Genomic DNA, 27,377 nt, shown 5'->3' on the forward strand with positions numbered 1-27,377 from the left:
TATGTCGTTGAGTTGGTATCTCTTGTCTTTGCAATCATGCAGGCCATTAGCATGGACTATGACCGGAAAATGGACTATCCGTCTAATGGTGTATCCATACTCGGATGCCTTAGGCCCGCTTTCCTTGACGAGGAATCCGATATAAGAAGATTATTTACTTCGGAAGATAGAGATAACTATAGCTGGGAGGTTCAAGGTCCTTTCACATTTTCTTGACCTCAAAAAGCTGTTGTTGATTTTGTGCTTGTGAGTAGTTCTATTTCACATCTTCAATTCTCTCCCTTTGGATATATCTTCAGGTGATGATAACCCAAGCAGTAGTTTAAGACGTGATGATAGCGATATGAGTTCAAGTCTATATAGATTAGAGATTGTGGGAATAGAGTTTCTCTCCCTCTATGGAGCAGAGGTATGTTTTTGCCTTGGTCTGTTTCTCTTTCCCATTTTCCCTTGAATAATTTTCAGGTCATTTGGATGAAGAAAAAAGCTTTTCAAAATATTGGTAGCATATAATATATATAGCTGCTTTGCGATCATAGACTTACATGCGACCTGTCAGTGTTTCATTTTATTTTCCCACGGTCTCACACTGTTCGTTGATGTCTAGATTCTTTGACTATTTTCAGTCTTATATAAGTTTGCAAGATTTTCAAGATGCCGAACCAGATATCTTAGTGCACTCTACTTCTGCAATCATAGAGCGCTTCAACAACAGGGGAAGTAACTCCAGCATTGCCCTGAAAGCTCTCTGCAAAAAGAAGGGTCTTCATGCAGAGGTATTGTATCCAAGTCTCTAACTATAATCTGCAATACGACTAATCTCTAACTTAGCTACCACATTTTCTAACCCAGTCTGCTACTTTGCGGTTATCTCATGCAGGAAGCTAACCTGATCAGTGTTGATAGTCTTGGTATGGACGTGAGAGTTTTCGCAGGTGCACAAGTCCAAACTCACCGTTTCCCTTTCAAAACCAGGGTGAGAGGATTCTCAGACTAAAACATCAAACAAAGATGCACCTTTTTGCAACAAGAAACAGAATTATAAAGAAATTGATATGCTAATACTTCTCTCATCATTGTTTGTGATAGGCTACAACAGAAATGGCAGCAGAGAAGAAGATCCACCAGCTACTGTTCCCTCGCTCGCGCAGAAGGAAACTGAAGTCTCATGACGAGAGTTTGAATGATGCATATCGTTAAAAACCCGGTACTGATTATAGTCACGAAACCAAGAAACGAGTAAACAGAGAAGGAGCTGTTTAGCCACTGGATATGTCTGGTACTTGCACGAGTTCTTTGCTCTGACGTTTGTGTACATAACGATGAGCTTTCAAATCACCGTACTAGAGCTGTGTGGAGATGTAGCCTCTTACGTTGTAGTAGTGAGTAAAATAAATTAAACCAAGAATAAAGAGAAGTTGATACAATTGAAGTAACTTCTAGAATACGTCCAATGTTGTTCTCACGAGGTAAATCTTCATTCGTTTTTACAATTAAGATCAAATAAATCCCTTTTTCTCTTTGTTGTACCAAATTGTTACAGATTGGTTACAGATAAATTTGTAACTTTTCTCTACTCGTAAGTTCCTTTGTTTTTTCTGGAAGCAATAATCTATTAATCTCACAGTCGATGACATAGAGAAAATCCGCTGTGGTTAGGATCCCGGATCACCATCCTCGTCGACCAACTTTTTCCACTCAGCCTCCTCGTCAATCGCTTCTCCACTTCTGTTGTGTTCCTCAAGATCTTTCTCCTTACTGAGAAAGATTGAAAATAGGAAAAAATGGTGAAGAATAAGTCCATTGATGGTTTGTTTATTGTACTTGATGAAGGCATGTGTGCAGAACAGATATTGTACTAGCTTGAAGAAAGATTAGAAAAGGCTATACATTGAGTATATGATCAGTCCTATAGCTGTAGTAGCAAATGTCAAGAAGTATAGCCAATCCACCTGACATTAACATACATACATGACCATGGATCTCATCAGCTGGTTTCTACGGACAGAAAACGTAAAAGTTTCCTTATAATATAAGGTAAGCTATAACCTTCTCATGGTATGCGAAAATGCGTATCAAAACTGACCACATGTCTGCCGTGAGCAACGAGAGGTTGAACATTGTTGAACCATTAGTCTGAAAAGTCCCATTGCAAAAAATGTTACAGTCTCAGAGACATAGGCATGCAAATCAAAGAGTGATGCTGGAGATTTTAATCATATGGTTTCAACTTTGTCTCATACCTTGAGTAAGACCGGGACTAATGAGTAGAACAGAAACGCTGTGAGTGCAAATCTAAGGAAAGGATAAACCTGAAACGGCAAAAAAATTTGGTTTGCAGAAATTGGAAGGCTAAGGGATATAGCAAGAAACTTACAGCTCCAGTTGACCAGTGAATAGCTGTGAGCTCACTACGTTCAAATATGCTTCTATGGACAAGTCAAGGAATAACCACAGCTGAATTATGAATTTTCTTGAGATGAGTCTAAGAAACAGAATACTCTTAGTCTTGTGGTCTAAAGGATACATCTGAATGGCACTAATAATGGCACCAAAAAATCCCATAAAGGTCATCAACTCAACTGTGTCTCCTCCTATAACCAAGGAACAATAAATTTACATTTGCGCGATATAACAACATCTTCTTGTTTGTGGACTTGCTTACCTCAGTGGCATTACTGACAGCATATAAGGTTGCCCCAGCTATGACAAGAAAGTCTCCTTTGATAGGATTACTTCCTCCTGAAATTACCATCATTAAAATGCTATAATCGATGAACCTGCAGTTAAGAAGACTGACTCAAGAATCAGTTTCAAAACCATTACCAGCTCGATCCCCTGCATGAACATCAGAGAAAACTACCATAACAACACCAACAATACAGATAACCACACCACTGATCTTCATCAATCTGTATTTTGTTTTCAGGAAAACCCAAGTCAAGACCAAAACGCAAGGGATCGCCCAGCAGTCCAGTAGCATGACACTTGTCAATGATGTGTACTGATAAGCCTTCACCACTGTAAAAGCAAAGCAATGGATTTTTTATTTCCTAGTTTCATAGTCATAGTCACCACAAAGAAGAATAATTACAGAGTACTTGTCAAGGGTTAAAAGCCAGAAAAACTTGACATAAGAAGAGCTTTATCAGCTAGAACACTCACCAAGAAAATTCGCCTCCACATCAACTAAAGCGAGGAAATAGTAATACCATTTCACCTACAATTTCGCATATNAGGCTAAGGGATATAGCAAGAAACTTACAGCTCCAGTTGACCAGTGAATAGCTGTGAGCTCACTACGTTCAAATATGCTTCTATGGACAAGTCAAGGAATAACCACAGCTGAATTATGAATTTTCTTGAGATGAGTCTAAGAAACAGAATACTCTTAGTCTTGTGGTCTAAAGGATACATCTGAATGGCACTAATAATGGCACCAAAAAATCCCATAAAGGTCATCAACTCAACTGTGTCTCCTCCTATAACCAAGGAACAATAAATTTACATTTGCGCGATATAACAACATCTTCTTGTTTGTGGACTTGCTTACCTCAGTGGCATTACTGACAGCATATAAGGTTGCCCCAGCTATGACAAGAAAGTCTCCTTTGATAGGATTACTTCCTCCTGAAATTACCATCATTAAAATGCTATAATCGATGAACCTGCAGTTAAGAAGACTGACTCAAGAATCAGTTTCAAAACCATTACCAGCTCGATCCCCTGCATGAACATCAGAGAAAACTACCATAACAACACCAACAATACAGATAACCACACCACTGATCTTCATCAATCTGTATTTTGTTTTCAGGAAAACCCAAGTCAAGACCAAAACGCAAGGGATCGCCCAGCAGTCCAGTAGCATGACACTTGTCAATGATGTGTACTGATAAGCCTTCACCACTGTAAAAGCAAAGCAATGGATTTTTTATTTCCTAGTTTCATAGTCATAGTCACCACAAAGAAGAATAATTACAGAGTACTTGTCAAGGGTTAAAAGCCAGAAAAACTTGACATAAGAAGAGCTTTATCAGCTAGAACACTCACCAAGAAAATTCGCCTCCACATCAACTAAAGCGAGGAAATAGTAATACCATTTCACCTACAATTTCGCATATAATATGTTAGCAATACTTGCTAGTTAGACTATATATAGACACTTTTGTTTGGCACACATTGCTTTTGGAACTCAACACAGAGTTAGAGACCAATGTTTTCAAGAAGAGATATACAATACTGACCTTAATTTCGGGTCTTCGATACAGCATAATACCTCCATAGATGACTGCCAGTAACACATAATTTAGGAATGTTTGCGATGTTGGAACATTGATCCCTATTCACAAGTTCTCAAACAGATCATGAAAGTTGCAGGGGTAATGGTAATAGATCCTCAAAGCATAAGCTTAAAACTGAAGAATCTTGAACCTTTCCTGGCGAGCTCAGAAGATGTAAAACCATTAGAAGTAGAAAGAAGTGAGAGGAGCTGTCCCAAACCAAGACCAATGAAAGTCTTCTTGGTCCTAATCTCCTTGAAATTGGCACCCATCACCATTTTTCTCTCTCTTCTTTTAACCCTCCTTGGTAGAAGCAGAGGTTTCTGCGATTTGAAATTACGGTGAATGTAATGGATCAGAGAGGAGAGAGCGTAGGGAGGAGACTTTTAAATTCTACATTCAATGATGAGTGCTGTGTCTCCTTTGTGAGCTGTTGCCTTATTTTATTCTCAGTTTAATTGGAACAGTTTTTGCCTTCTTGGGATTGAGATAGTAATTTATTTATACAATGTTATAGGTGATATATAGTATTTATATCTTTACAAGTCAACTGGTGAGAAACAAAGACCATTTGAAACATCATATTACTATTAGTCTATTAATCTGCATCAAATACTTAAAGCCATAATTTTCTTTACAATTACCAAATTATGGGAGAGAAATATACAAACTTGTCTCCACCCAAATAGTTTGTCACAGCCAATGACATAGATACATAAAAACCTGAGGGCTTTGATTAGCTATAGGTACAGAGTTAGGTTTCAGGTGGAAGCAACTATAAGTCTGGTGCGAAGTGACTCACCATCCTCCTCATCGAGAAACATTCTTTGTTCCTCTTCATCTTTCTCTTTCCTGAAAATATCAACAAAGGGGTATAAACAATTAAAGGGTGAAGAATACTGCTCTCCATGTATTGTATACCACGGGTGCAGAACAAATATTGTTCTTGAAGAAAGACTAAACAAGACTGTACATTGAGTATATGATCAGTCCAATAGCTGTAGTAGCAAATGCCAAGAAATAGAGCCAATCAACCTGACGTTTAACATACATACATAACCATTTTGATCTCATCAGCTGGTTTCTACAGACAGAAAATGTAAAAGAGTTTTCTTGATGTTTGATACAAAAAATATGAGCAGACCTTCTCGTGGTAACCAAAAGTGCGGATCAAAACAGCCCACATGTCTGATGTGAGATACGAGAGGTTGAACATTGTTGCTCCATTGGTCTGAGAAGATCATGTTCAAAAGATGGTTATATATATATATATATATATATATTCAGAGACACTGTCATGGAAATCAGAGTGTTTGATCATATGGTTTCAGTTTTGTCTCATACCTGAATTAAGACTGCGACTAATGAATAAAGGAGAAATAACGCAAGAGCGACTCCAAGGTAAAGTAAAATCTGGAACCACAAAAATTACAAAAAGGATTTTAAGAAAATAATCCTTTGGTTTGCAGAGATTAAAACGGAAATGGGTATCGCAAGTGTGGCAGCATGCTTACCGTCTCAGTTGACCAGTGAATCTCTTTGAGCACACCACGTTCCAATATGCTTCTATGGCCAAGTCAAGGAATATTCATATAGGTTTAAAAAACATAAAGAAGTATTGGTCTTGTTGTCTGAAGGATACATCTGTACCGCAGCAACAATTGTGCCAAAAGTTCCCAAAAAGGCTAATAGTTCAATCATGTCTCCATTCTTCACAAAGAACTCCTACAAAAGAGAAACAAGGAATTCAAGTACACTAACTTTTTTAAAGTATCGTTTCGAGATATAATAACATAACTTCTTCTTTTTAAGTATGTGATTAGAGACTTTGTTACCTCACCGACATCACAGGCAGCAGACAAGGTTGTTCCAGCTAAAACAAGAAGATCTCCTTTAACAGGATTACTTCCACCTAAAAGCCACCATATACATTTGCTTGAATCAAGTTTCTTGGGCCAATATGTGAGTTTTTAACTTGCAGGCTTGAAGCCATTGTAAATGAAAAAAGGGACCATTACCAGCTCGATCCCCTGCATGGACGTCTGAGAAGACTACCATGACAACACCAAGAAAACAGATGACAACGCCACTGATCTTCATCATTCTGTATTTTGTTTTCAAGAAAACCCAAGTCAAGACCATAACGCAAGGGATCGCCCAGCAGTCCAGTAGCATGACACTTGTCAGTGATGTGTACTGATAAGCCTTCACCACTGTAACGAAATAACATTGTCATGAAAATGCAGGATCAGAAACAAAAGAAGATTTTTTTTCTCACCGAGAAAGTTTCCCTCCACATCAACAAAAGCAAGGAGTAAACAGTGATACCACTTCACCTACAACAATTTGTGGATTGAAGATGTTAGCAACATTTGCTAGTTATAAGATTACTCTGTTTTGGTACTCAATATTAAAACCTTGAAGTACAAACTCTCATTAAATTTCATATAAAATATACAAAACTCACACTCGAAAGATCATTAATTCACACCCAAGAGGAAGAAGCAAACATTGAATCTAAAGTTTCCAAGAAGAGAAGATCATCAGAATACATTACTGACTTTAATTCCGGGTCTTCGATACAGCATGATACCTCCATAGACGATTGCAAGTGAAAGATAACCCATGAACGACTGTGTTGTTGGAGCATTTATCCCTATAATATAAAAGTTTTCAAATTTTTGTATATATATGAAATGTATTAAAGAAAAGAAAAAAAAAATGGTGAAACCTTTTCTGGTAACCTCAGACGCTGCAAACGAAAGAAATGTAGAGAGAAGCGAGATGATCTGTCCTAATCCAAGTCCAATCAGAGTCTTCTTCGCATTCATCTCATTGAAACTGAAACACACCATAACTGGTTTCTTCCTTCAATCCAACAATCCCGTGAAACCAAACTTTAACTGCAGAGGAGAGAGAAAAGTCATGGGGAGACTTTAATGAGTTTTGTCGTCGTAATAAATCATTGACTTTAATGGATTTGTCGGCAACTACATGACGTTTGTATACAATGATGAGCTTTCAAGTGACCATTATAGAGTTCTGTGGAGGAGATGCACTGTTTGTAGAATAACCAGTGTATGTGACCACAGTAGAACATCTTACATTCTAGTAGTAAGTTAAGAACAACTAAAGCAAGGAGGAGATCCTATATCAGTATATCTTATTTTTGATAAATTTGAACAACTAAAGCAAGGTACGTGTATGTGTATGCAACCATATGACCACAATAGAACATCTTACATTCTAGTAGTAAGTTAAGAACAACTAAAAGCAAGGAGGAAAGCCTAGAATACATTTGAAGGAACTCCTATATCTTATTTTTGTGTTTACAATTAAATTAAGAACAACTAAAGCAAGGAGGAGATCCCACAATAAGACCACTTGGCCTACAAATATATTTGGCAATAGCGATACTCGTTACTCGTTGGTTAGACGAATACCACTTGACTTTCAATGCTCATTCTCACTACAGTTTATGTTTTCCTTATAAACTAGACAAAAACTCACACAAGACACTCCAATGATCACTGATTACCCAAGACAAGAGGAAAACAGTATAACACAGAGTGAAAGAAACTTCAAAATACTGACTTGCATTGTGGATCTTCGATAGACGATAGCCAGTAACACATAACCCAGAAAAGACTGTGATGTTGGAGCATTAATCCATATAAAAGGTTTCAAATTTGCGTAAAGTCAATCAATGTTTTAAAAAAAAAATGGGTTGGCTTGGAATTTGGAAAAAAGGTGAAACCTTTTCTGGCGAACTCAGACGCAGTAAAGCTGATATAAGTAGAGTGAAGCTAGAGGATCTGTCCCAAAAAAGTCCAATTAGAGTATTCTTCGTCTTATTCCCATTGAAATTGAAACATCATGAAAGCTGCTGGGGGGTAATGGTAATAAATCCTCAAAGCATAAACCAAAAAATGAAGAGAATCTTGAACCTTTTCTGGCGAGCTCAGAAGATGTAAAACCATTAGAAGTAGAAAGAAGTGAGCGAAGCTGTCCCAAACCAAGACCAATCAAAGTCTTTTTGGTCCTAATCTCCATAAAATAGGGACCCATCACCATTTGCTCTCTTCTTTTAAACTCTCCTTGTTAGAAGAAGCAGAGATTCTCCGGTGTGAAATTACGGTGTGTCTCAATGGAAACAAACACCATTTGAAACATCATATTTTAGCACTCAAACTAATCTGCATCAAATATATTATAATATTCAAAGCCATATTTTTCTTTAAAATTACCAAATTTGGGAGAGAACTATACAAGCTTGTCTGCCCCCAAAAGTTTCTGCTTCGGAAAAAAATAATCTTATATGTCAAAGCCAATGGCATAGATAAATAAAACCCTGAGGCTTTGTCGCTTTGATTAGCTATCGGTACAGAGTTATGTTTCAGGTGGAAGCAACTATAAGGCTGCTGCGAAGTGACTCACCATCTTCCTCATCGAGAAACATTCTTTGTTCCTCTTCATCTTTCTCTTTCCTGAAAATATCAACAAAGGGGTATAAACAATTAATGGGTGCAGAACAAATATTGTTCTTGAAGAAAGACTAAACAAGACTGTACATTGAGTATATGATCAGTCCAATAGCTGTAGTAGGAAATGCCAAGAAGTAGAGCCAATCAACCTGACATTTAACATACATGCATAACCATTTTATCTCATCAGCTGGTTTCTGCGGACAGAAAATGTAAGAGAGTTTTCTTGATGTTTGATGCAAAAAACAAGCAGACCTTCTCGCGGTAACCAAAAGTGCGGATCAAAACAGCCCACATGTCTGATGTGAGCAACGAGAGGTTGAACATTGTTGCCCCATTGGTCTGAGAAGGTCATGTTCAAAATATGGTTATATATTCAGAGACACTGTCATGGAAATGAGAGTGTTTGATCATATGGTTTCAGTTTTGTCTCATACCTGAATTAAGACTGCGACTAATGAATAAAGGAGAAATAACGCAAGAGCGACTCCAAGGTAAAGTAAAATCTGGAACCACAAAAATTACAAAAAGGATTTTAAGAAAATAATCCTTTGGTTTGCAGAGATTAATAGGGAAATGAATATCGCAAGTGTGGCAGCATGCTTACCGTCTCAGTTGACCAGTGAGTCGCTTTGAGCACACCACGTTCCAATATGCTTCTATGGCCAAGTCAAGGAATATTCGTTTATGTTTAAGAAACATNACATGTCTGATGTGAGCAACGAGAGGTTGAACATTGTTGCCCCATTGGTCTGAGAAGGTCATGTTCAAAATATGGTTATATATTCAGAGACATTGGCATGGAAATGAGAGTGTTTGATCATATGGTTTCAGTTTTGTCTCATACCTGAATTAAGACTGCGACTAATGAATAAAGGAGAAATAACGCAAGAGCGACTCCAAGGTAAAGTAAAATCTGGAACCACAAAAATTACAAAAAGGATTTTAAGAAAATAATCCTTTGGTTTGCAGAGATTAATAGGGAAATGAATATCGCAAGTGTGGCAGCATGCTTACCGTCTCAGTTGACCAGTGAGTCGCTTTGAGCACACCACGTTCCAATATGCTTCTATGGCCAAGTCAAGGAATATTCGTTTATGTTTAAGAAACATAAAAAGTATTGGTCTTGTTGTTTGAAGGATACATCTGTACGGCAGTAACAATTGTGCCAAAAATTCCCAAAAAGGCCAATACCTCAATCATGTCTGTATTATTCACAAGGAACTCCTATAAAAGAGAAACAAGGTGAGTAGAATTCAAGTACACTAAATTTTGGTATTTTTTGAAAGTACCATAACATCAAAAAAAAAGTATGTGATTAGAGACTTTCTTACCTCACTGACATTACAGGCAGCAGACAAGGTTGTTCCAGCTAAAACAAGAAGATCTCCTTTAACAGGATTACTTCCACCTAAAAGCCACCATATATATATATGCTTGAATCAAGTTTCTTGGGCCAATATGTGAGTATTTACTTGCAGGCTTGAAGACATGGTAGATGAAAAAAGGGAAAGAGAACTAAACCATTACCAGCTCGATCCCCTGCATGGACGTCTGAGAAGACTGCCATGACAACACCAACAATACAGATAACCACACCACTGATCTTCATCAGTCTGTATTTTGTTTTCAAGAAAACCCAAGGCAAGACCAAAACGCAAGGGATCGCCCAGCAGTCCAGTAGCATGACGCTCGTCATTGATGTGTACTGATAAGCCTTCACCACTGTAACGAAGTTACATTGTCATGAAAACGCAGGATCAGAGCTCAAGCCAAAGAATGGGACAAAAGAAGAGTTTTTTTTTCTTTTCTCACCGAGAAAGTTTGCCTCAACATCAACAAAAGCAAGGAGTAAATAGTTATACCACTTCGCCTACAACAATTTGTGGATTGAAGATGTTAGCAACATTTGCTAGTTAGAGAACATTATATAAGACTACTCTGTTTTGGCACTCAATATGAACCCTTTCAAACAAACACTCTCATTACAATTTGTTGTTTCCGTATAAAATATACAAAACTCACACTCGAAAGATCATTAATTCACCCAAGAGGAAGCAACAGTGAAATGTAAAGTTTCCAAGAAGAAAAGATCATCAATACATTACTGACTTTAATTGCGGGTCTTCGATACAGCATGATACCTCCATAGACGATAGCAAGTGAAAGATAACCCATGAACGACTGCGATGTTGGAGCATTAATACCTATAAAGGTTTCAACTTTGTGTATATATGAAATGTATTAATGAAAATATGGGTTTTATAGAAAAAGGTAAAACCTTTTCTGGTGATCTCAGACGCTGCAAACGAAAGAAATGTAGAGAGAAGCGAGATGATCTGTCCTAATCCAAGTCCAATCAGAGTCTTCTTCGTCTTCATCTCATTGAGACTGAAACACACCATTACTGGTTTCTTCCTTCAATCCCACAATTATCCCGTGAAACCAAACTCTAGCTGCAGAGGAGAGAGAAAAGTCATGGGGAGTCTTTAATTAGTTTTGTCGTTGTAAGACTCGTAACCAATCATTGAATTTGCAACGCATTATTGGATTAAGATAAATCTGTCGGCAACTACATGGCCAATTGACCATAATAGAGCTCTGTGGAGATGCACTGTTTGTAGAATAACCAGGGTATGTGACCATAATAGAACATCTTACAATTTAGTAGGAAGTTAAATAAATAGCCTACAAGTTAATACATTTGTAAGTAACTACTATATCTTATTTTTGTGTTTACAGGTGAATTAAGATCAAACAAAGCCTTTTTTTACAGTCACCAATTGTTATAAATGACTACTAACTTGTCTCTCCTCCACGTACAAGTTTCTTTATCTTTACAGCCAATGACATATACAACAACAACAAAACTCAGGCTTTGGGTTCAGGTGGGAGCACCTATAAGGCTGTCTCGAAGTGATTCACCATCCTCTGCATCGAACTCCTTCCTCTGCTCACTTACCCCTTCTCCATCTCTTTGCTCCTCCTGATCTTTCTCCTTCCTGAGAAATGCGAATATCAAGAAATGGGTAACAGATATTGGAGAGCAGAACAGATCTTGGAGTTGAAGAAAGATGTCAAAAGACTGTACATTGAATATATGATTAGTCCAACAGCTGTCGTAGCAAATGCCAAGTAATAGAGCCAATCGACCTAGCATATATAGCCAACATGATCACATACACTGGTTTTCTGCTGACAGAAATGTAAGTGTGTCATATGATGTTCAATATACAAAGTGAGCTAACCTTCTCATGGTAAGCGAAAATGCGGATCAAAACCGCCCACATGTCTGATGTGAGCAACGAGAGGTTGAACATTGTTGCACCATAGGTCTGAGAAGATCATGTTCAAAAAGTGGTTATATATTCAGAGACATAGGCATGGAAAAGAGAGTGTTTGATCATATGGTTTCAGTTTTGTGTCATACCTGAATTAAGACTGCGACTAATGAATAAAAGAGAAATAACGCAAGTGCGAGTCCAAGGTAAAGTAAAATCTGGAACCACAAAATTTAAGGTATAAAATGAGTTTTAGAAAAGAAATAAATATCGCAAGTGTGGCAGCATGCTTACCGCCTCAGTTGACCAGTGAGTCGCTTTGAGCACACCACGTTCCAATATGCTTCTATGGCCAAGTCAAGGAAAATATTCAAATACGTTTATGAAACATATTCATATAGGTTTATGAAACACAAAAAGTATTGGTCTTGTTGTTTGAAGGATACATCTGTACGGAACCTACAATTGCGCCAAAAATTCCCAAAAAGGCCAATAGCTCAATCATGTCTGCATTCTTCACAAGGAACTCCTATAAAAGAGAAATAAGGAATTACAAGTACACTAAAATTTGGTACTACATTTTTGAAAGTAGCGTTTTAGCGATATAATAACATAATTTCTTTTTAAGTATGTGGATTAGAGACGTTCGTACCTCACTGACATTACAGACAGCATACAAGGTTGCTCCAGCCAAAACAAGAAGATCTCCTTTAACAGGATTACTTCCACCTAAAAGCCACCATATATATGCTTGAGTCAAGTTTTTCTTGGGCCAATATGTGAGTGTTTACTTGCAGGCTTGAAGCCATGGTAAATGAGAACAGGGAAAGAGAACTAATGATTTACACCATTACCAGCTCGATCCCCTGCATGGACGTCTGAGAAGACTACCATGAGAACACCAACAATACAGATAACCACACCACTGATCTTCATCAGTCTGTATTTTGTATTCAGGAAAACCCAAGTCAAGACCAAAACGCAAGGGATCGCCCAGCAGTCCAGTAGCATGACGCTCGTCATTGATGTGTACTGATAAGCCTTCACCACTGTAACGAAGTTACATTGTCATGAAAACGCTCAAGCCAAAGAATGGGACAAAAGAAGAGTTTTTTTTTTTTTTTCTCACCGAGAAAGTTTGCCTCAACATCAACAAAAGCAAGGAGTAAATAGTTATACCACTTCGCCTACAACCATTTGTGCATTGAAGACGTTAGCAACGCTTTCTAGTTAGAGAACATTAGATTATAGTTTTGTTGTTTCCCTATAAAATATACAAAACTCACACTCCAAAGATCATAAATCCACCCAAGAGGAAGAAGCAATAACTACAGAGTGAAATCTAAATTTTCAAGAAGAGAAGATCATCAATACTGACTTTAATTGCGGGTCTTCGATACAGCATGATGCCTCCATAGACGATTGCAAGTGAAAGATAACCCAAGAACGACTGTGATGTTGAAGCATTAATACCTATAAAAGGTTTCAAATATGTGTATATATGAAAAAGGTATTAAAGAAAAGATGGGTTTTAAAAAATAGGTGAAACCTTTTCTGGTGATCTCAGACGCTGAAAACGCAATAAAAGTAGAGAGAAGGGAGATGATCTGTCCTAATCCAAGTCCAATCAAAGTCTTCTTTGTCTTCATTTCATTGAAATTGAAACACACCATTACTGATTTCTTCCTTCAATCCCACAATTATCCCGTGAAACCAAACTCTAGCTGCAGAGGAGAGAGAAAAGTCATGGGGAGTCTTTAATTTTTATATATATATTCTACAACAAACATGGAGTTTAACCAATCATTGATTTTACAACGCATAATTGCTTTAAGATGGATCTGTCGGCAACTACATGACGTTTGTATACAAATACAATGATGAGCTTTCAAGTGACCATGATAGAGCTCTGTGGAGATGCACCGTTTGTAGAATAGCCAGTGCATATGACTATAGTAGAACATCTTAGTAGTAAGTTAAATAAATAGCCTAGAAGTTGATACATTTGAAGTAACTCCTATATCTTATTTTGTGTTTACAATTAAATTTAGATCAAATAAGGCCTTTTTTTACAGTTACCAATTGTTATATATTACTATCTTCTCTCTCCACCTACAAGTTTCTTTCTCTTTACAGCCAATGACATAGACAACAACTACAAAACTCAGGCTTTGGGTTCAGGTGGGAGCACCTATAAGGCTGCCTCGAAGTGATTCACCATCCTCTGCATAGAACACCTTCTTCCTCTGCTCACTTACCACTTCTCCATCTCTTTGTTCCTCCTGATCTTTCTCCTTCCTGAGAAATGAGAGCATCAACGAGGGGTGTGAAGAATACTGATGATCTCCGGAGAGCAGAACAGATCTTGGAGTTGAAGAAAGATGAGAAAAAGACTGTACATTGAATATATGATTAGTCCAACAGCTGTCGTAGCAAATGCCAAGTAATAGAGCCAATCGACCTAGCATATATAGCCAACATGATCACATACACTGGTTTTCTGCTGACAGAAATGTAAGTGTGTCATATGATGTTCAATATACAAAGTGAGCTAACCTTCTCATGGTAAGCGAAAATGCGGATCAAAACCGCCCACATGTCTGATGTGAGTAACGAGAGGGTGAACATTGCTGAACCATTCGCCTGAGAAGACCATATTTTTTAAAAAAATGTTATACGTATCAGAGGCATGGAAATAAACGGACAAATTGACATGAATTCAGAGAGTGAAGGAGGTCATTGCGTGGTTTTAGTTTTGTCTGATACCTTGAGTAAGACTGTGAGTAACGAGTAGAAGAGAAACACCCCCAGTGCAATTCCAAGGAAAGGCAAAACCTGAAACCACAAAAGCGTAGAAACTTTTAAGTTGGTACTGCTAAAAGAAAAAGTCTTTAGTTTACAGAGATTGAAAGGAAATTGGATATCTCTAATGTTGCAGTAAACTTACAGCCCCAGTTGACCACTGAATAGCTTTGAGTGCATCACGTTCAAATATGCTTCTATGGACAAGTCAAGGGATATCCTCTTTGAAAGTATATAAGTTTAAGAACCATAAAAGTTGTTTGAAGGATACATCTGAACGGCACAATATATTATTGCGCCAAAAAGGCCCACAAAGGACATGAGTTCAACTCTGTCAGCATTCTTCACTAGGAACTCCTATAACAGAGGAACATGGAGACTAGAATTACAACTTTACAAGTACAGTTAATTTCATCAATGGCGATATCTTAAAGTGTTTGTAGTATGTGACTAGGGACTTGCTTACCTAGCTGACATTACTGACAGCATACAAGGTTGCTCCAGCTATAACAAGAAAATCTCCTTTGACAGGATTATTTCCACCTGAAAGCCACCATAATATGCTTAAATTCAGTTTCTCAGGACAATATGTTAACTTGCAGGCTTGGGAAGAGTGAAGGCATTGTAAGAAAACAAGAGAAAGAGAACTAATGAATCGGATATAAAACCGTTACCAGCTCTCGATCCCCTGCATGGACGTCTGAGAAGACTACCATGACAACACCAACAATACAGATAACCACACCACTGCTCTTCATCAATCTGTATTTTGTTTTCAGGAAAACCCAAGTCAAGACCAAAACGCAAGGGATCGCCCAGCAGTCCAGTAGCATGACACTCGTCATGTATGTGTTCTGATAAGCCTTTACCACTGTAAAACCAAAGCAATGGAGTTATGATTCAAAATCTCATCATTGTACTAATACTCACCACAAAAGAGTCAAATGACAGATTACTTTTTCTGCAGCCTCGGCTGGGCAAAGCTTGAGCAACATTAAGGGCAACAGAGACAACATGAGGTAAAGAAGAAATCTTTCAGTGAGGATACTCACCGAGAAAGTTGCCCTCCACATCAACTAAAGCAAGGAGGAGATAATAATACCACTTGGCCTACAAATGTATTTGGCATTAATTAGCAATACTCATTATTTGAGAATTCGGGAAGAAGATATATAAATCAATGGAGATGGGGAGCTTTTCGAGAAGACAACGAAGTGTCTCTCTGTCTGTATCAGAAGAATTGGATTTATCTGATACAGATGATGATTGTTTTGACTTTTTGAGTTATGAGAAAAAGATAAACAAAGAGTGAGAGTCCTGAAGAAGAGACTCGACTCGAGAGGTCCTCCACAATCTACTAAAGCCAAACAAAAAAGACATAACGTGAAACGCGTGGGAAAGTAGAAATAATAAACTCGTAGTATTTTTTTCTTCAATCTTGATGGGCTTTATATCGGGCTTTGTTAGCCTCTACACGAATTTAAAAGCCTCAGACGTAAATTAACTAATGGAGTATTAAACATGGAGATATTATTATATTAAAAAATTAAAATTGGATATTTTTAGACGCCAAACTGACCATTTTTTTTTTTTTTTTTTTTGAAAATAATGAAAATGTTTGGTTTTTAGCATTTGCGTTAGCCATCAAAAAAAATGTTTTCATTTAAATTTGTAATTTGAGTGACCATATATATATATATATATATATCCATCTATCGTTAAGTCCAATAGTTTAAACTTTGTAATTTATAAAAGAAATAGAAAATAGAAGATTCAGTCGAAATTATGATTCAACTATTTCTACTTTGAAATATTTTTTTTTAAGTCAGTTTGTATAGTTTTGGACTACTTTAATATTACAAGAATCTTCTTCAACATTTAATGTTTCTCGTTGAATATCATCATTAAATCAGTTGCAGATAACACTTTTCATCGTTTACAAAGCAACGGATTTGAAGTTTTAAACTAACAGATATATATACAGGAATATTTTCAGATTAAGGTCGAACAAAGCCGACAGAACCGACCATATATATATGAAGAAGTCTCAAAAACGTAAAAGACGCGCAAAATAAAGTTAGAAGAAAAAAACCTAAGGGAATAGAATGTTTTTAGTTAGAAGAAGAAAAAATACAATTAGTAAACATGACTAACGTAAAAAATGATGTTGACATAAAGCAAAGCTACAGAGAAAGCATTAAAATATCATTTTTTTTTTGTCGAATGACTGACTTAAGTATATTCATCCAACAAAGATTTTTCCTCTAAAGCGCGTTTTTGCTTCTCTGGCTCCTCCATTTATATACGAGTCATCCATCATCTCTGTCTTTGCTCTAAAGCTTTTCTGTCAAAACAATTTCAATTCCCCACGTCTGTTTTTTTTCTTTCTCTCTAAAAATCTCTTAAACCAAAAAAAAAAAAAAACACAACAATAAAAACCAAACCTTTGCTTAAGCTTAGCTTCATTAGATAGCAGCTACTCATTAAGACAGAGAGAGAGAGAGAAGGAGATAGACTTTACAGGTAAATTATATTCTCCTCTCTTTAATTTATTTATTATAATCTCTAAATTTGGGTTTTTTTTTTTTTGTCTATTCTTGAGCAAACCTCTCTGTCTCTCTTTGCTTTTTGACACCTTTGTCTTTGCTGTTTCTGTTTTTCCTATCTCTGTATTTTTTTAAATATCTTTTAGTTCTTTAGAGGGTTTCGAGTTCTTTGGGTTTCCCAAATCTCTCCAACAACAAGCTCGTCGACCCTTTTTCGTATCTTCCTTCTCATTTTCTGCCTAATTTCTTTAATTGATTCGATCCGTCTTTTTGGGTTATGTATCCTATGGATTCTGATTATAATCGTCGTGGTCTGGTGGTAAGCCATTGAATATATCCTCAAAGCTTTGGTCTTTTTTTCGAATCTATCTCTTAAAGTTTTCAAATTCTGGCGTTTAAACGTTATTGGGTTTTTGTAAAGGTCTTAGCTTTAGGGTGAATCTCAAATTTTGGAATCTGTTCTTGTTGATTTGAGGAAACTTAACTTTGGCTCTGTATTGATTGGTTGATATATATATATTTTTGTTGTTATTGGTGACATAAAATTAGAAATCTTTGTGAGAGTTGAATTGATTGACTCATTCGAGTTGTAATGATGATGATATTATTGCAGGCGAACGATCGCTCACCAGCCCACTTTGTTAGGCTGGATAAACCAAGAGCCGTAGACGATCTCTATATAGGCAAGAGAGAAAAGATGCGTAGGTGGTTGTGCTGTGCTTGCCACGTTGAAGAACCTTACCATTCTCCTGAAAATGAACACCTCAGAATCCCTAAGCACAATCATGATTATGGTACTGCTCTTTGCTCTTAAAATGGTTTGTTGTAATCATTTCTTGCTAGTAGCAGATATTATTGTATGCAATTTCAAATTATTCCTTGGGATATTCAAATTTTGGTTTTGTTATATTGAAGGGAATCACAACAGAAAAACACCGGCTGCTGTGAAGCCTGATGCTTTGAAGGAGCCTCCATCTATTGATGTGCCTGCATTGTCATTGGATGAGCTGAAAGAAAAGACTGATAACTTTGGATCAAAGGCATTGATTGGTGAAGGATCATACGGAAGAGCCTACTATGCAACCTTGAAAGATGGCAAGGCTGTGGCGGTGAAGAAGCTTGATAATTCAGCAGAACCTGAATCAAACGTTGAGTTCTTGACTCAGGTCTCCAGGGTTTCGAAGCTGAAGCACGATAACTTTGTTGAGCTCTTCGGCTATTGTGTTGAAGGGAACTTCCGCATTCTTGCGTATGAGTTTGCCACAATGGGATCTTTACACGACATCTTACATGGGAGAAAAGGAGTCCAAGGAGCACAACCAGGTCCAACACTTGATTGGATACAACGGGTCAGAATCGCAGTTGATGCAGCTAGAGGACTTGAGTATTTACATGAGAAAGTTCAACCTGCTGTAATACACAGAGATATTCGATCTAGCAATGTGCTTCTCTTTGAAGACTTTAAAGCCAAGATCGCTGATTTTAATCTATCGAATCAATCTCCTGATATGGCTGCTCGTCTTCATTCTACCAGAGTTTTGGGAACCTTCGGTTACCATGCACCAGAGTAATGAATGCTTCTAAAACAACAATTGATCACACTATTTTCTATAGGAAGTGAAAGATTGTAACGTTACATTTTTGCTGTTGCAGGTATGCGATGACTGGTCAACTGACACAGAAGAGTGATGTTTATAGTTTTGGTGTAGTGCTTTTGGAGCTCTTGACCGGTAGAAAACCCGTTGATCATACAATGCCTCGTGGTCAACAAAGTCTTGTCACTTGGGTATGTCCTATCACCTTTTTTCTCTAATAGACTCTGAGGATAATCTTATTTTCGAATTTACTGATTGTTCTTGGCATTTGCCATGTAACTTCAGGCTACTCCGAGGCTCAGCGAAGACAAAGTGAAGCAATGTGTTGATCCAAAACTGAAAGGAGAGTATCCTCCTAAAGCTGTTGCAAAGGTAAAAGCTTCATCTTTTTGACAGTTTAATCTCTAATCTGTGAAACCACTTTCAAAGCTAACCATGAAATATTGTTATCTCCTTATTCTTGCGCTGCAGCTCGCGGCAGTAGCAGCGTTGTGTGTGCAATATGAATCAGAGTTTAGGCCGAACATGAGCATTGTGGTAAAAGCTCTTCAGCCATTGTTGAGGTCATCAACGACAGCAGCTGCTCCAGTCCAGGAAACTTGATTGGTCTGTGTTTCAATTGTTGTCATACCATATAAATGTGTTCTTCAAGAGAGTCTTTTCTACAGTTGGGATGTATATGTTTTATTAAGGTGAGGAGTAGTGTGATTTGGTGTCTTTTCAAATGTTTGGTGGAGTCTGTCTATTCATACAAAATTATTCTATACTGTATCTGGTTTGTTTGTTTTGGGGTTTTTTTTCCTTTGTATTCAATATAATTTCTTTTCATACTAATTTATAAAGTTTTCAGACACAGTTTTGAAAGGAATATTCATCACACAGATCTTGCAATGTTAGTTATTGATACAACAAATTTAAGAAATCTTGGCAGGTTCAACTAAACCAACCTCACAGGCTGAAAACTATGCTTCTATATAAGACGTTAAAGGAACCCAGTTGTGAGAGTAATTGTATAACAAGAAAAACAAGAGCAAAAAAGTGACCTGATATTTTGCAAAAACCAAAGAATACAATATTATATATCGAAAATACATATATCACTTACCAAGTTTGTTCACTCTATCGTTTAAAACAATATAGCTTCAGACTTGAGAGAGGTTTCTTCAACGAACTTTAAACCGACTCTTGAGAGAAGTAAGAGTTGGTTTCGCGAAGTTTGCTACACTGTATCCTCTGCTGCTAGTATGCGACTGGTAAACCCCCAATTTCTAGAATATTCTCCACCATAAGAATTCTTCAGAACAAAAATCCTGCAGGAACAAGTGCGAAAGCAGATGATTCTCCATTTTAATAACATTCAGGTAGTAACTACTGGAGTAATTCGTATTTTCTGAAACCTAGGTTCCTTCTAGAGTGCAAAAGTACATGATTCTCCATATTTGTATCTTCTGAAACCTAGGTAGGTTGCTTTGGTACGAATGTATCTAGATGATCATCTTTGGGAGCTTGAAAGGTCATATAATGAAGTTTGGAGTAAACTGTTACCTACTTTTAAGAAACTTTTCATCTGGGAAGAAGCGGGGTTCTGTCGTCTGATTCACCGCGGTGACTAGCCTGAACAGATACAGAGATAAAAAGACAATAATATACATTGATATCGACTAAAGTTGGGAAAAATGCAAGAACTGGTTTTACAAATATATTTTTCACCTCTTCATTTGCCCCTGCGGCCATGTTGATGAATGAGTCATTAGCCCTGAAGGAGATAACAGAGAAGGAAAGAAGTTACAAAGTGTAAAATACTGCTCATGTATCTGTTACAAAACATTTTGCTTAAGAAAATTGTCTAAAGAAGAACTGGTAAACACAGTTAACAATAAAGAAGTATGTATAGTGACACAAACCTGTGAGTATCCTTTGCATTGCTTAGTTCTAGGTTCCCGTTCTGTTGTTGCTCGTCTTTCACTTTAGCCAGTGGTGAAAAGAACTATGCATATTTGAGACAAAATATAAATTAGACAGAAAAAAATTTCTCGAGTTGAATTTATTCACTAAGGAAACTGTTCATATGGGTTTACCTGGTGCATTGAAATGAAAACGATTGAAATTCCAAGAAGAAAGTTCATGGTTATAACATGTCCAAAGAGCGCTGCAGATGCTATGCCCGTAAATATTGTGGCAACTGTCGATGAATATTTCTTCAAGATTGTATCTGAAAGCATCAAAGATGAAGAGAGGTAAATATCCACCATAACAATCTTGCTGTAAGAAACATACCATTGAATTCTTGAGTATATATAACAAACAATCTCCAGCTATGTTAGAAAGGCATCTAGACTCAAGCAAACTAGTTCATAGATTAAATGAATCAAACAAAGCTTAGTCAGTATAACCTGCATATTTGAAGAAAAAGGAGGATAAAATCCCTTGTGCTGCATTGTTCAGTATCAAAAACATGGTAGCCCTAGAATGTCCTTGTAGGATGTCAAAGCTGCCAGGACCTGTCAAGATCATGATAAATTTCTCAGCAATGCATCCTAAGTTTTAAATACCTTACATGTTTTTCAAAAGCTCTTATGGTGTCATATAATTTTCTTCCATGCCATTTTTAAAATGTACATACCTTTATATATAACAGTTCCTAGTATTCCAAGAAAGTTGAATATGGCACCATAACCATAGAGAAATAAATTCTGCAACAGAAAAAAAAAACGTTCAATGAGACGACATATACAAAAGGTCAAAAGAAGAAGACAACACAGACGTAGAAGACCATGATTCTAGAATTTGACATGACCAAGAATATGAGTTATATACCCTAAGATGAGGAACATTAGTTATAACAGAGCTAAGTAGACCAGAGAACAGAACAAAGAGTTCAACAACCCAAGGCTCTTTGATTCAAAAGAGCATCTGGTTTATTTAGACAACTGAAAAGTGGATAATTCCATTCCATTAACAACACACAACATATCATTTCCCTGATGCAAGATGACAAAGGTGCATCAGAACTATCTAACCTGAAGGTAAATACTTGTGTCATACTGACTCTTTAGAGCATACTCATTGAAGACAGATGCCATTGACGGGACAGTAACCTGCATGTAAATTTGCAAATTAGCCTCAAGGATGAATTACAGCTTTTTCGTAATGCATCAATGGGGAAGTACAAGAAGTCAGATTATGTGAAATGGAATCACTACAATGCCTTAACATTGAACAAAAAGAAGTATATGAAAAACATACTTACAAAGATGACAGTACAGACGTATGCACCCGTAGCAAGAGGAATTCCAATGGCTGTAGCACCTTCAGGAAGAGAACGTAGTTGATTGACACTAATCCCTATCAGCAACAGAGCAAGTGCCTCCCACTATAACAAAAATTAAGGATAACACCTTTAGCAATACAAATATGGAAACATACAAAATCCAATCAAGAATAAGATGTAACTATGAAAGGAAAGTTACACAAAAACTTCCACGATAATATTGTCTGTACTGAAAATCGGTCATACATATAATCTATAAATAAACATAACTACCTGTATGATAGAAAACCGCCGCTTCATTATCATCTTTAATAGAACAGCAATGACCAGAACCTTTAGGTTGCTAAGCATCTTCACAGTAGCAGGATTGAAATATAGCTGGCAAAGTAGAAACTTTCATTAACGTGAGAAATTAAAATACAGGAAAAATGAAAAGACAAATAGTACTAGTACAAGCCGAAAAGGACAGTAAACAAATCTACTGCAAACTATGACGTAAACAGCTGGCCGACTCATATAATCTATTACCAAAAGGAACCATGAAAGGTAACGCAATGACCACCAGATCTAAAGGAAGAAGAAGATATGGCGGAAAAGAGAGGTGTACAAACTTATCTTTCAAAATGGTAATTCCATTATCTGGTTAGGGTGCACTTAAGCAGTGTCTGACGTGGAAAGATAGAGTACATAGAAAACATGATATGCTCTTGCTATAAAGCCAAAACTTTTGACTATAGACCTCACTACATTTCAATACCTTAATCAGATTAAGGATGCCAAATTAAAAAGAACAAGTGGCTATACCTGCATTGTGAACTTCAGATAGTTATTAATTGCATACAATAGGGCTGGAACGGCAAGAAGCACATTATTTCGAGCTGCCTGCAAAAAAGTCTCATGTCAATGCAAAATAGCTCTAAGAAAAAAAAAATGATATCTATCTACTGGTCTGTAAAATCCACATTTCACACAATTGTGCATTGACATTCCAACATGTACCTCTTCATATCACCAATTACTAAATACCAACATGTAACTCATTGAATCACCAAATTACTAAAGTCTAGAAAACCTAATGACTGTAGTAAAAAGAAGGTGATACGTAGATGAGACATGTTTGTATGACATATGACAAGCCATCATGTTTGCTTGACATGTTTGTATGACATATGACAAGCCATCATGTAATGAAAGATCACATTGCGAGCTTCAGATTTGAGAATATGCCAAACCAAAAAATCTAGTACAGCAGCTTTGCAAAACATTACACTCCCTTAAATTGACAAAGAAGAGATACCTGGACAAATGTAGAAATGGATAGAAGAGGCTTCTCTCTAACTTTTTGGTTTCTGGCCTACAATTTGAACACAAAGACGTAAATATTAAAGATCGTCCACGGTGCTTAGAAAAAAGAAGCAAGAGACTCAAGCAATAGATAATAATTCGAAAATCAAGAAAGTGTCTTTATGCACAGAACTAATTGGGACTATATCACATTCACGTTACTAGTTAATCAACACTATGAACTTCTACTTTCTAGTACTTTAATTTCACCGTCTATTGCTGAAGAAACATCTAGCCACTAGTCCTAAATTCTTTACTATAACCTAAATGTCCCAAATAAAGAATCGGAATTAAAAGTTAGTTCAGAAACATACCTGGAGTAAAAGCATGACAATCGCAAAAATAACTTTAGCGATCTCTGTCAAGAAGTTGACGCTAATAGGACTGAAGTTGAACTTCCCATCCACCTTAGACATGTACACCAAGACAGGCTGAAAAAAGGAAAAGAATGTAACTTTTAAGTGATTTACACAAAAAAATGATGAGCTGAGAGGAAAAAGAACAACGCTGATATGAATATGGTTGTTCCACTAGGATTCAATAGTCATATGATGAAAAAAAAAATGTTAAAAAGCAGGTGGTCCATGATGAAAGCTATGAAATGCAGCTCTCGTATTTGTAACTAAAGAGCTAAAAGAAAAAAAGAAAAAAAAGAACCGAGATGATTTACCTGTAGACCAACAAGCATGCAATCACCTACAACCAAAAGGACATTGAGGACACGTTGTTTTGAGGAAACCCTAATCTTGTGATCATCATAAGCCCTGGAAATGGTTTTACTACCGGGAGGGAGCAATTTTGAATGACATACACTGCACTCAGCTATACCGTTCTTCATTTGTCTTTCTCAATCTGACAATCTCTAGACTGAGTCAAGCCTGATAAACAACAACAACAACTCGTGAGTAGAGCGTTCCAAACTAATTAAATGGCAAGAAGATATCAACTTTAAGAAGCAAAAAGGCAATCATCAAACAGAGAGAGATAAGAACTTCTTAAAACAGAGAGATTCAATAGCATCATCCAAATCTAAAACCCACAATCAGATCTCAATAGCTGAGTAAAATCACAATTCAATAAAAAGAACAATGAGCGAAAAATAGATCTCAAATAAAATTAAAAAAAAAAAAAAAAACCCAAACATGGGTAGTGCATCTAAACTAAAGCCGCCATTAGAAGACTTGTCGGTTAATTGCAAAAATTATGAAAGCAGATCGATCCAACTAACCTCAATTTAAGATACCTAAAGGATCAGCTTAACAAAACATACCCTCCAGCCACGGAACACAGATCTCAGGAAGTCGAGCTCCAGAGCAATAAAAATCCAAATCAGTAATCCCTAGCTCTGAATTGTAGAAATTAGAAGAAAGATCTACTGATGAGAGTCCTCAGCTTGGTTAAGAGAAGAAAAAAAAGATGCCAAGGGGGAATATGCAGAGGAGATTGAATCAGTGGGTCGTCTCGTCTCGATCGTTGTTGTTATCTTCTAACACACGACCTCTTTCTCTCTCTCTTTCTCTCTTTTTTTTTGCTTTGATTTCACAACAACGTTTTCTTAATTAATTGAAGATTTTTAAACAGATTAGCCTTAACACCATTTATTAATTTTACACTTGGTTTGTGGGGAAAGAAATAGAAGTATTACAGTTACTACTACTGTATTAGTCTAGAAATTATTTAAGAATGACCCTAATTTTCTTTTATCTTTTTAATTTTTTTTTTACACCCAAGAATGAGAATTAATTATTTAACACGTTTTTCTTGTGTGTAAAAAACACATTTTTCTTGTGTGTAAAAAAACTAAAAGCCAAAATTGAATTGGTAATTTTAATGCCTTAGTTTGGCTGATTTTTAATGATTACAAAGTTCTTGATTCTCTCTGTTTTCAAGATCCAGTTTTTGAGTTGACTTTTATTTGACTTTTGCTTAATGCCTTAATTGCTGAGAAATGTATGTCATTGCAAAACCTGAGAAATGTTATCTGGATGAAGCTTAGCTGCCGCAGAGCCTGAGGAAGCAAACAAATTTGCGGGGTTATTCGCAACTAAATCTTTTGCTTAATGCCTTAATTGCTGTAACAAAATTATGTTTTATTTACGTCTACTAGTTTTCATGTAACTACTTCAGCACGTATGAAAAAAGGAGACGTCGGAGAGCTAACCGTTAAGGTCTTCTTTGTTTGGGTACACTCAAGGGACTAAACTGTACTTTTTTTTTTTTTTACTGTTACCATTTTGTCGAAACAGTTGGTTCTGATGGAAAGTCTCAAACTCAAAAAAAGAGAGATTGAAGCATTGCAAGATGGAGCTCTGACCACACAAATTCTTCTTCTTCTTTTAACTTTGTTTCTGTAGACTGTAGCTCTTATCTATGTACGTGTACCTGTTTATCTCATAATGTTGTTTCCCAGAGATAGATAAATTATGAGTGGTGTTTGTTTGTGTTGATGAAATTTCTTAGAATCTATAACAATCTATGCCAATTAAGTTAAGTTATTGACTATTTGCGTTGACCCGTTCTCTCTGTAAAATTCCAAACTTGGGGAGAAGCTGTAACATTTAATCATAGACGGACTAGATTGGTTGTTGTTCTCAATGATGTGATTTATATACTACACCCAAATCTGACAGATGACACTCTCGGTTTGGTTTGTTTTGTTGGTAAGGACTGAAGCTTATGCTAGTGAGACTAGCTAGACCTTGCGTCCTCCAGCTGTTGGACCAAACAAATGCTTCAGTCCATTTAAGGAGTTACAATACCTGTAATTTTATTGTCTTCAACCAGATGGGTAACCAAAAGAGAGTAATGAGTATCAGCAAATGCAGTTCAGGGTTGTACTAACACAAAGATTCAATCGTCGCAGAACCATTAACTCTTTCTTCACAAGCAACTCCTCTGTTTAGTAACTATTATCACAAGCACTGCCTCCATATAGCCACCACATTGGACAATGCCATTGGGGATGTTTAAGCATCTAAAAATTAAGCTTATCTGACGACTTACAAAGTAAGTTATATAACCAATATATTAGCTTAGATTATAAAACTCCAAACATTAACGATTTATAAACGACAACGTCCTAAATTCAATATATACAACAAGAAAAGGCACTACACTCATCACCTTTTCAATAAGACGAATGATTATTTATCACCTTTGGATATGATTCACAGAGAAGCTTTCTCAACAAGAAAAGACTCGAATAATAAACCGGAACAAACCGGAATACGAACCAGCTTATATATATATATATCTCCAAGAGATCCAAGGCGCAGATATTTTAAGTCTGTTATAACAACAGACTGACTAAAAACCTTTCTAACTGCTATCGTCTTCTCCCTTTTGCCCCGGCGGATCCATTTCTTCGTACCAATTCACTCCGAGCTTGCGCCGGCGGAAGGTGGACCCAGAGAGAAAGCTGCGATTGAGGCGGAGGTCGGCGTAGTTGCCCCGGCGGAAGGGTTTCAGAGAGAAAAGGTTCTTTGACAACTACGACAGGTTCGATCGAAGCTCAGAGATCGATTTTTTTTGGTTTGTCATTTTTTTCTTTCTGTATCGCTTAAAACCGTGGGATGATGGTTCAGACTTGAGAGATCGATTCGATTATTTGGTTCGAAATTGGTCTTTCTTGGATCTGTATCGTTTAAAACCCTGCGATGGTTTAGAGATCGATTTATTTGGTTTGTAATTGGGGTTTCTTGGATCTGTATCGCTTGGTTCAGAGATCGATTTAATTGGTTTATAATTTGTGTTTTATTGGATCTGTATCGC

The 27,377-nt window shown here is 36.8% G+C and overlaps 7 protein-coding genes and 1 pseudogene across 13 annotated transcripts in view; 2 read left to right on the top strand and 6 right to left on the bottom strand.

The window, feature by feature from the left end:
- LOC104749410 (uncharacterized protein At3g49140-like) overlaps positions 1-1,493 on the top strand; it is a 4,107-nt gene extending 2,614 nt beyond the window's left edge. The window contains exons 9-12 of the mRNA XM_010471038.2: positions 300-409; positions 627-776; positions 881-976; positions 1,090-1,493. Coding sequence (XP_010469340.1) covers positions 300-409; positions 627-776; positions 881-976; positions 1,090-1,200 — 467 coding nt within the window. The 3' untranslated portion in view covers positions 1,201-1,493. The remainder of the gene's footprint in view (positions 1-299; positions 410-626; positions 777-880; positions 977-1,089) is intronic.
- Positions 1,570-4,740, bottom strand: LOC104753262 (solute carrier family 35 member F2-like). The gene is made up of 14 exons (XM_010475537.2): positions 4,435-4,740; positions 4,248-4,342; positions 4,054-4,108; positions 3,715-3,909; positions 3,554-3,630; positions 3,467-3,482; positions 2,827-3,021; positions 2,680-2,742; positions 2,528-2,594; positions 2,378-2,429; positions 2,244-2,312; positions 2,050-2,136; positions 1,891-1,952; positions 1,570-1,758 (listed from the first exon to the last, which is right to left on the bottom strand). The coding sequence occupies exons 1-14, from the start codon at positions 4,559-4,561 to the stop codon at positions 1,656-1,658; spliced, it is 1,263 nt and encodes a 420-aa protein (XP_010473839.1). The 5' UTR covers positions 4,562-4,740; the 3' UTR covers positions 1,570-1,655.
- LOC104749414 (solute carrier family 35 member F1-like) lies at positions 4,843-8,479 on the bottom strand. Of its 4 annotated transcripts, XM_019238254.1 has the most exons (13): positions 8,231-8,479; positions 8,041-8,098; positions 7,015-7,186; positions 6,845-6,939; positions 6,562-6,619; positions 6,302-6,496; positions 6,119-6,195; positions 5,926-6,008; positions 5,798-5,849; positions 5,628-5,696; positions 5,428-5,514; positions 5,257-5,318; positions 4,845-5,135 (listed from the first exon to the last, which is right to left on the bottom strand). In XM_019238254.1, the coding sequence occupies exons 3-13, from the start codon at positions 7,136-7,138 to the stop codon at positions 5,045-5,047; spliced, it is 993 nt and encodes a 330-aa protein (XP_019093799.1). In that variant the 5' UTR covers positions 7,139-7,186; positions 8,041-8,098; positions 8,231-8,479; the 3' UTR covers positions 4,845-5,044. The 4 variants fall into 4 exon arrangements, with proteins under 4 accessions (XP_019093800.1, XP_019093802.1, XP_019093801.1 ...); XM_019238255.1 differs by lacking the exon at positions 5,257-5,318 and having other exon boundaries at positions 4,843-5,135; XM_019238257.1 differs by lacking the exons at positions 7,015-7,186; positions 8,041-8,098 and having other exon boundaries at positions 4,843-5,135.
- On the bottom strand, positions 8,486-11,308 carry LOC104749413 (solute carrier family 35 member F1-like). The gene is made up of 11 exons (XM_010471041.2): positions 11,049-11,308; positions 10,880-10,974; positions 10,583-10,640; positions 10,298-10,492; positions 10,102-10,178; positions 9,912-9,994; positions 9,785-9,836; positions 9,615-9,683; positions 9,023-9,109; positions 8,855-8,916; positions 8,486-8,770 (listed from the first exon to the last, which is right to left on the bottom strand). The coding sequence occupies exons 1-11, from the start codon at positions 11,170-11,172 to the stop codon at positions 8,680-8,682; spliced, it is 993 nt and encodes a 330-aa protein (XP_010469343.1). The 5' UTR covers positions 11,173-11,308; the 3' UTR covers positions 8,486-8,679.
- LOC104749412 (solute carrier family 35 member F1-like) lies at positions 11,515-13,826 on the bottom strand. Its single transcript, XM_010471040.2, has 11 exons — positions 13,598-13,826; positions 13,427-13,521; positions 13,178-13,235; positions 12,903-13,097; positions 12,701-12,777; positions 12,495-12,577; positions 12,343-12,394; positions 12,198-12,266; positions 12,016-12,102; positions 11,859-11,920; positions 11,515-11,769 (listed from the first exon to the last, which is right to left on the bottom strand). Exons 1-11 carry the CDS (start codon positions 13,719-13,721, stop codon positions 11,652-11,654), a joined length of 1,020 nt encoding a protein of 339 aa, XP_010469342.1. The 5' UTR covers positions 13,722-13,826; the 3' UTR covers positions 11,515-11,651.
- On the bottom strand, positions 14,072-16,172 carry LOC104749411 (annotated as a pseudogene).
- LOC104749415 (PTI1-like tyrosine-protein kinase 3) lies at positions 17,165-19,825 on the top strand. 2 transcript variants are annotated; one of them, XM_010471043.2, is made up of 6 exons: positions 17,165-17,373; positions 18,010-18,190; positions 18,312-18,963; positions 19,050-19,182; positions 19,277-19,363; positions 19,463-19,825. In XM_010471043.2, exons 2-6 carry the CDS (start codon positions 18,094-18,096, stop codon positions 19,592-19,594), a joined length of 1,101 nt encoding a protein of 366 aa, XP_010469345.1. In that variant the 5' UTR covers positions 17,165-17,373; positions 18,010-18,093; the 3' UTR covers positions 19,595-19,825. The 2 variants fall into 2 exon arrangements, with proteins under 2 accessions (XP_010469345.1, XP_010469344.1); XM_010471042.2 differs by lacking the exon at positions 17,165-17,373 and adding an exon at positions 17,480-17,715.
- LOC104749416 (CMP-sialic acid transporter 3) lies at positions 19,930-25,165 on the bottom strand. Of its 3 annotated transcripts, none has more exons than XM_010471045.2 (15): positions 24,877-25,165; positions 24,277-24,484; positions 23,921-24,037; positions 23,560-23,616; positions 23,067-23,144; positions 22,536-22,640; positions 22,242-22,364; positions 22,012-22,089; positions 21,615-21,684; positions 21,385-21,492; positions 21,070-21,203; positions 20,896-20,978; positions 20,702-20,747; positions 20,541-20,605; positions 19,930-20,301 (listed from the first exon to the last, which is right to left on the bottom strand). In XM_010471045.2, the coding sequence occupies exons 2-14, from the start codon at positions 24,442-24,444 to the stop codon at positions 20,555-20,557; spliced, it is 1,218 nt and encodes a 405-aa protein (XP_010469347.1). In that variant the 5' UTR covers positions 24,445-24,484; positions 24,877-25,165; the 3' UTR covers positions 19,930-20,301; positions 20,541-20,554. The 3 variants fall into 3 exon arrangements, with proteins under 3 accessions (XP_010469347.1, XP_010469346.1, XP_010469348.1); XM_010471044.2 differs by having other exon boundaries at positions 24,835-25,165; XM_010471046.2 differs by having other exon boundaries at positions 20,537-20,605; positions 24,835-25,165.

This window comes from Camelina sativa, chromosome 16 (assembly GCF_000633955.1).
Source record: "Camelina sativa cultivar DH55 chromosome 16, Cs, whole genome shotgun sequence".
NCBI lineage: Eukaryota > Viridiplantae > Streptophyta > Magnoliopsida > Brassicales > Brassicaceae > Camelina > Camelina sativa.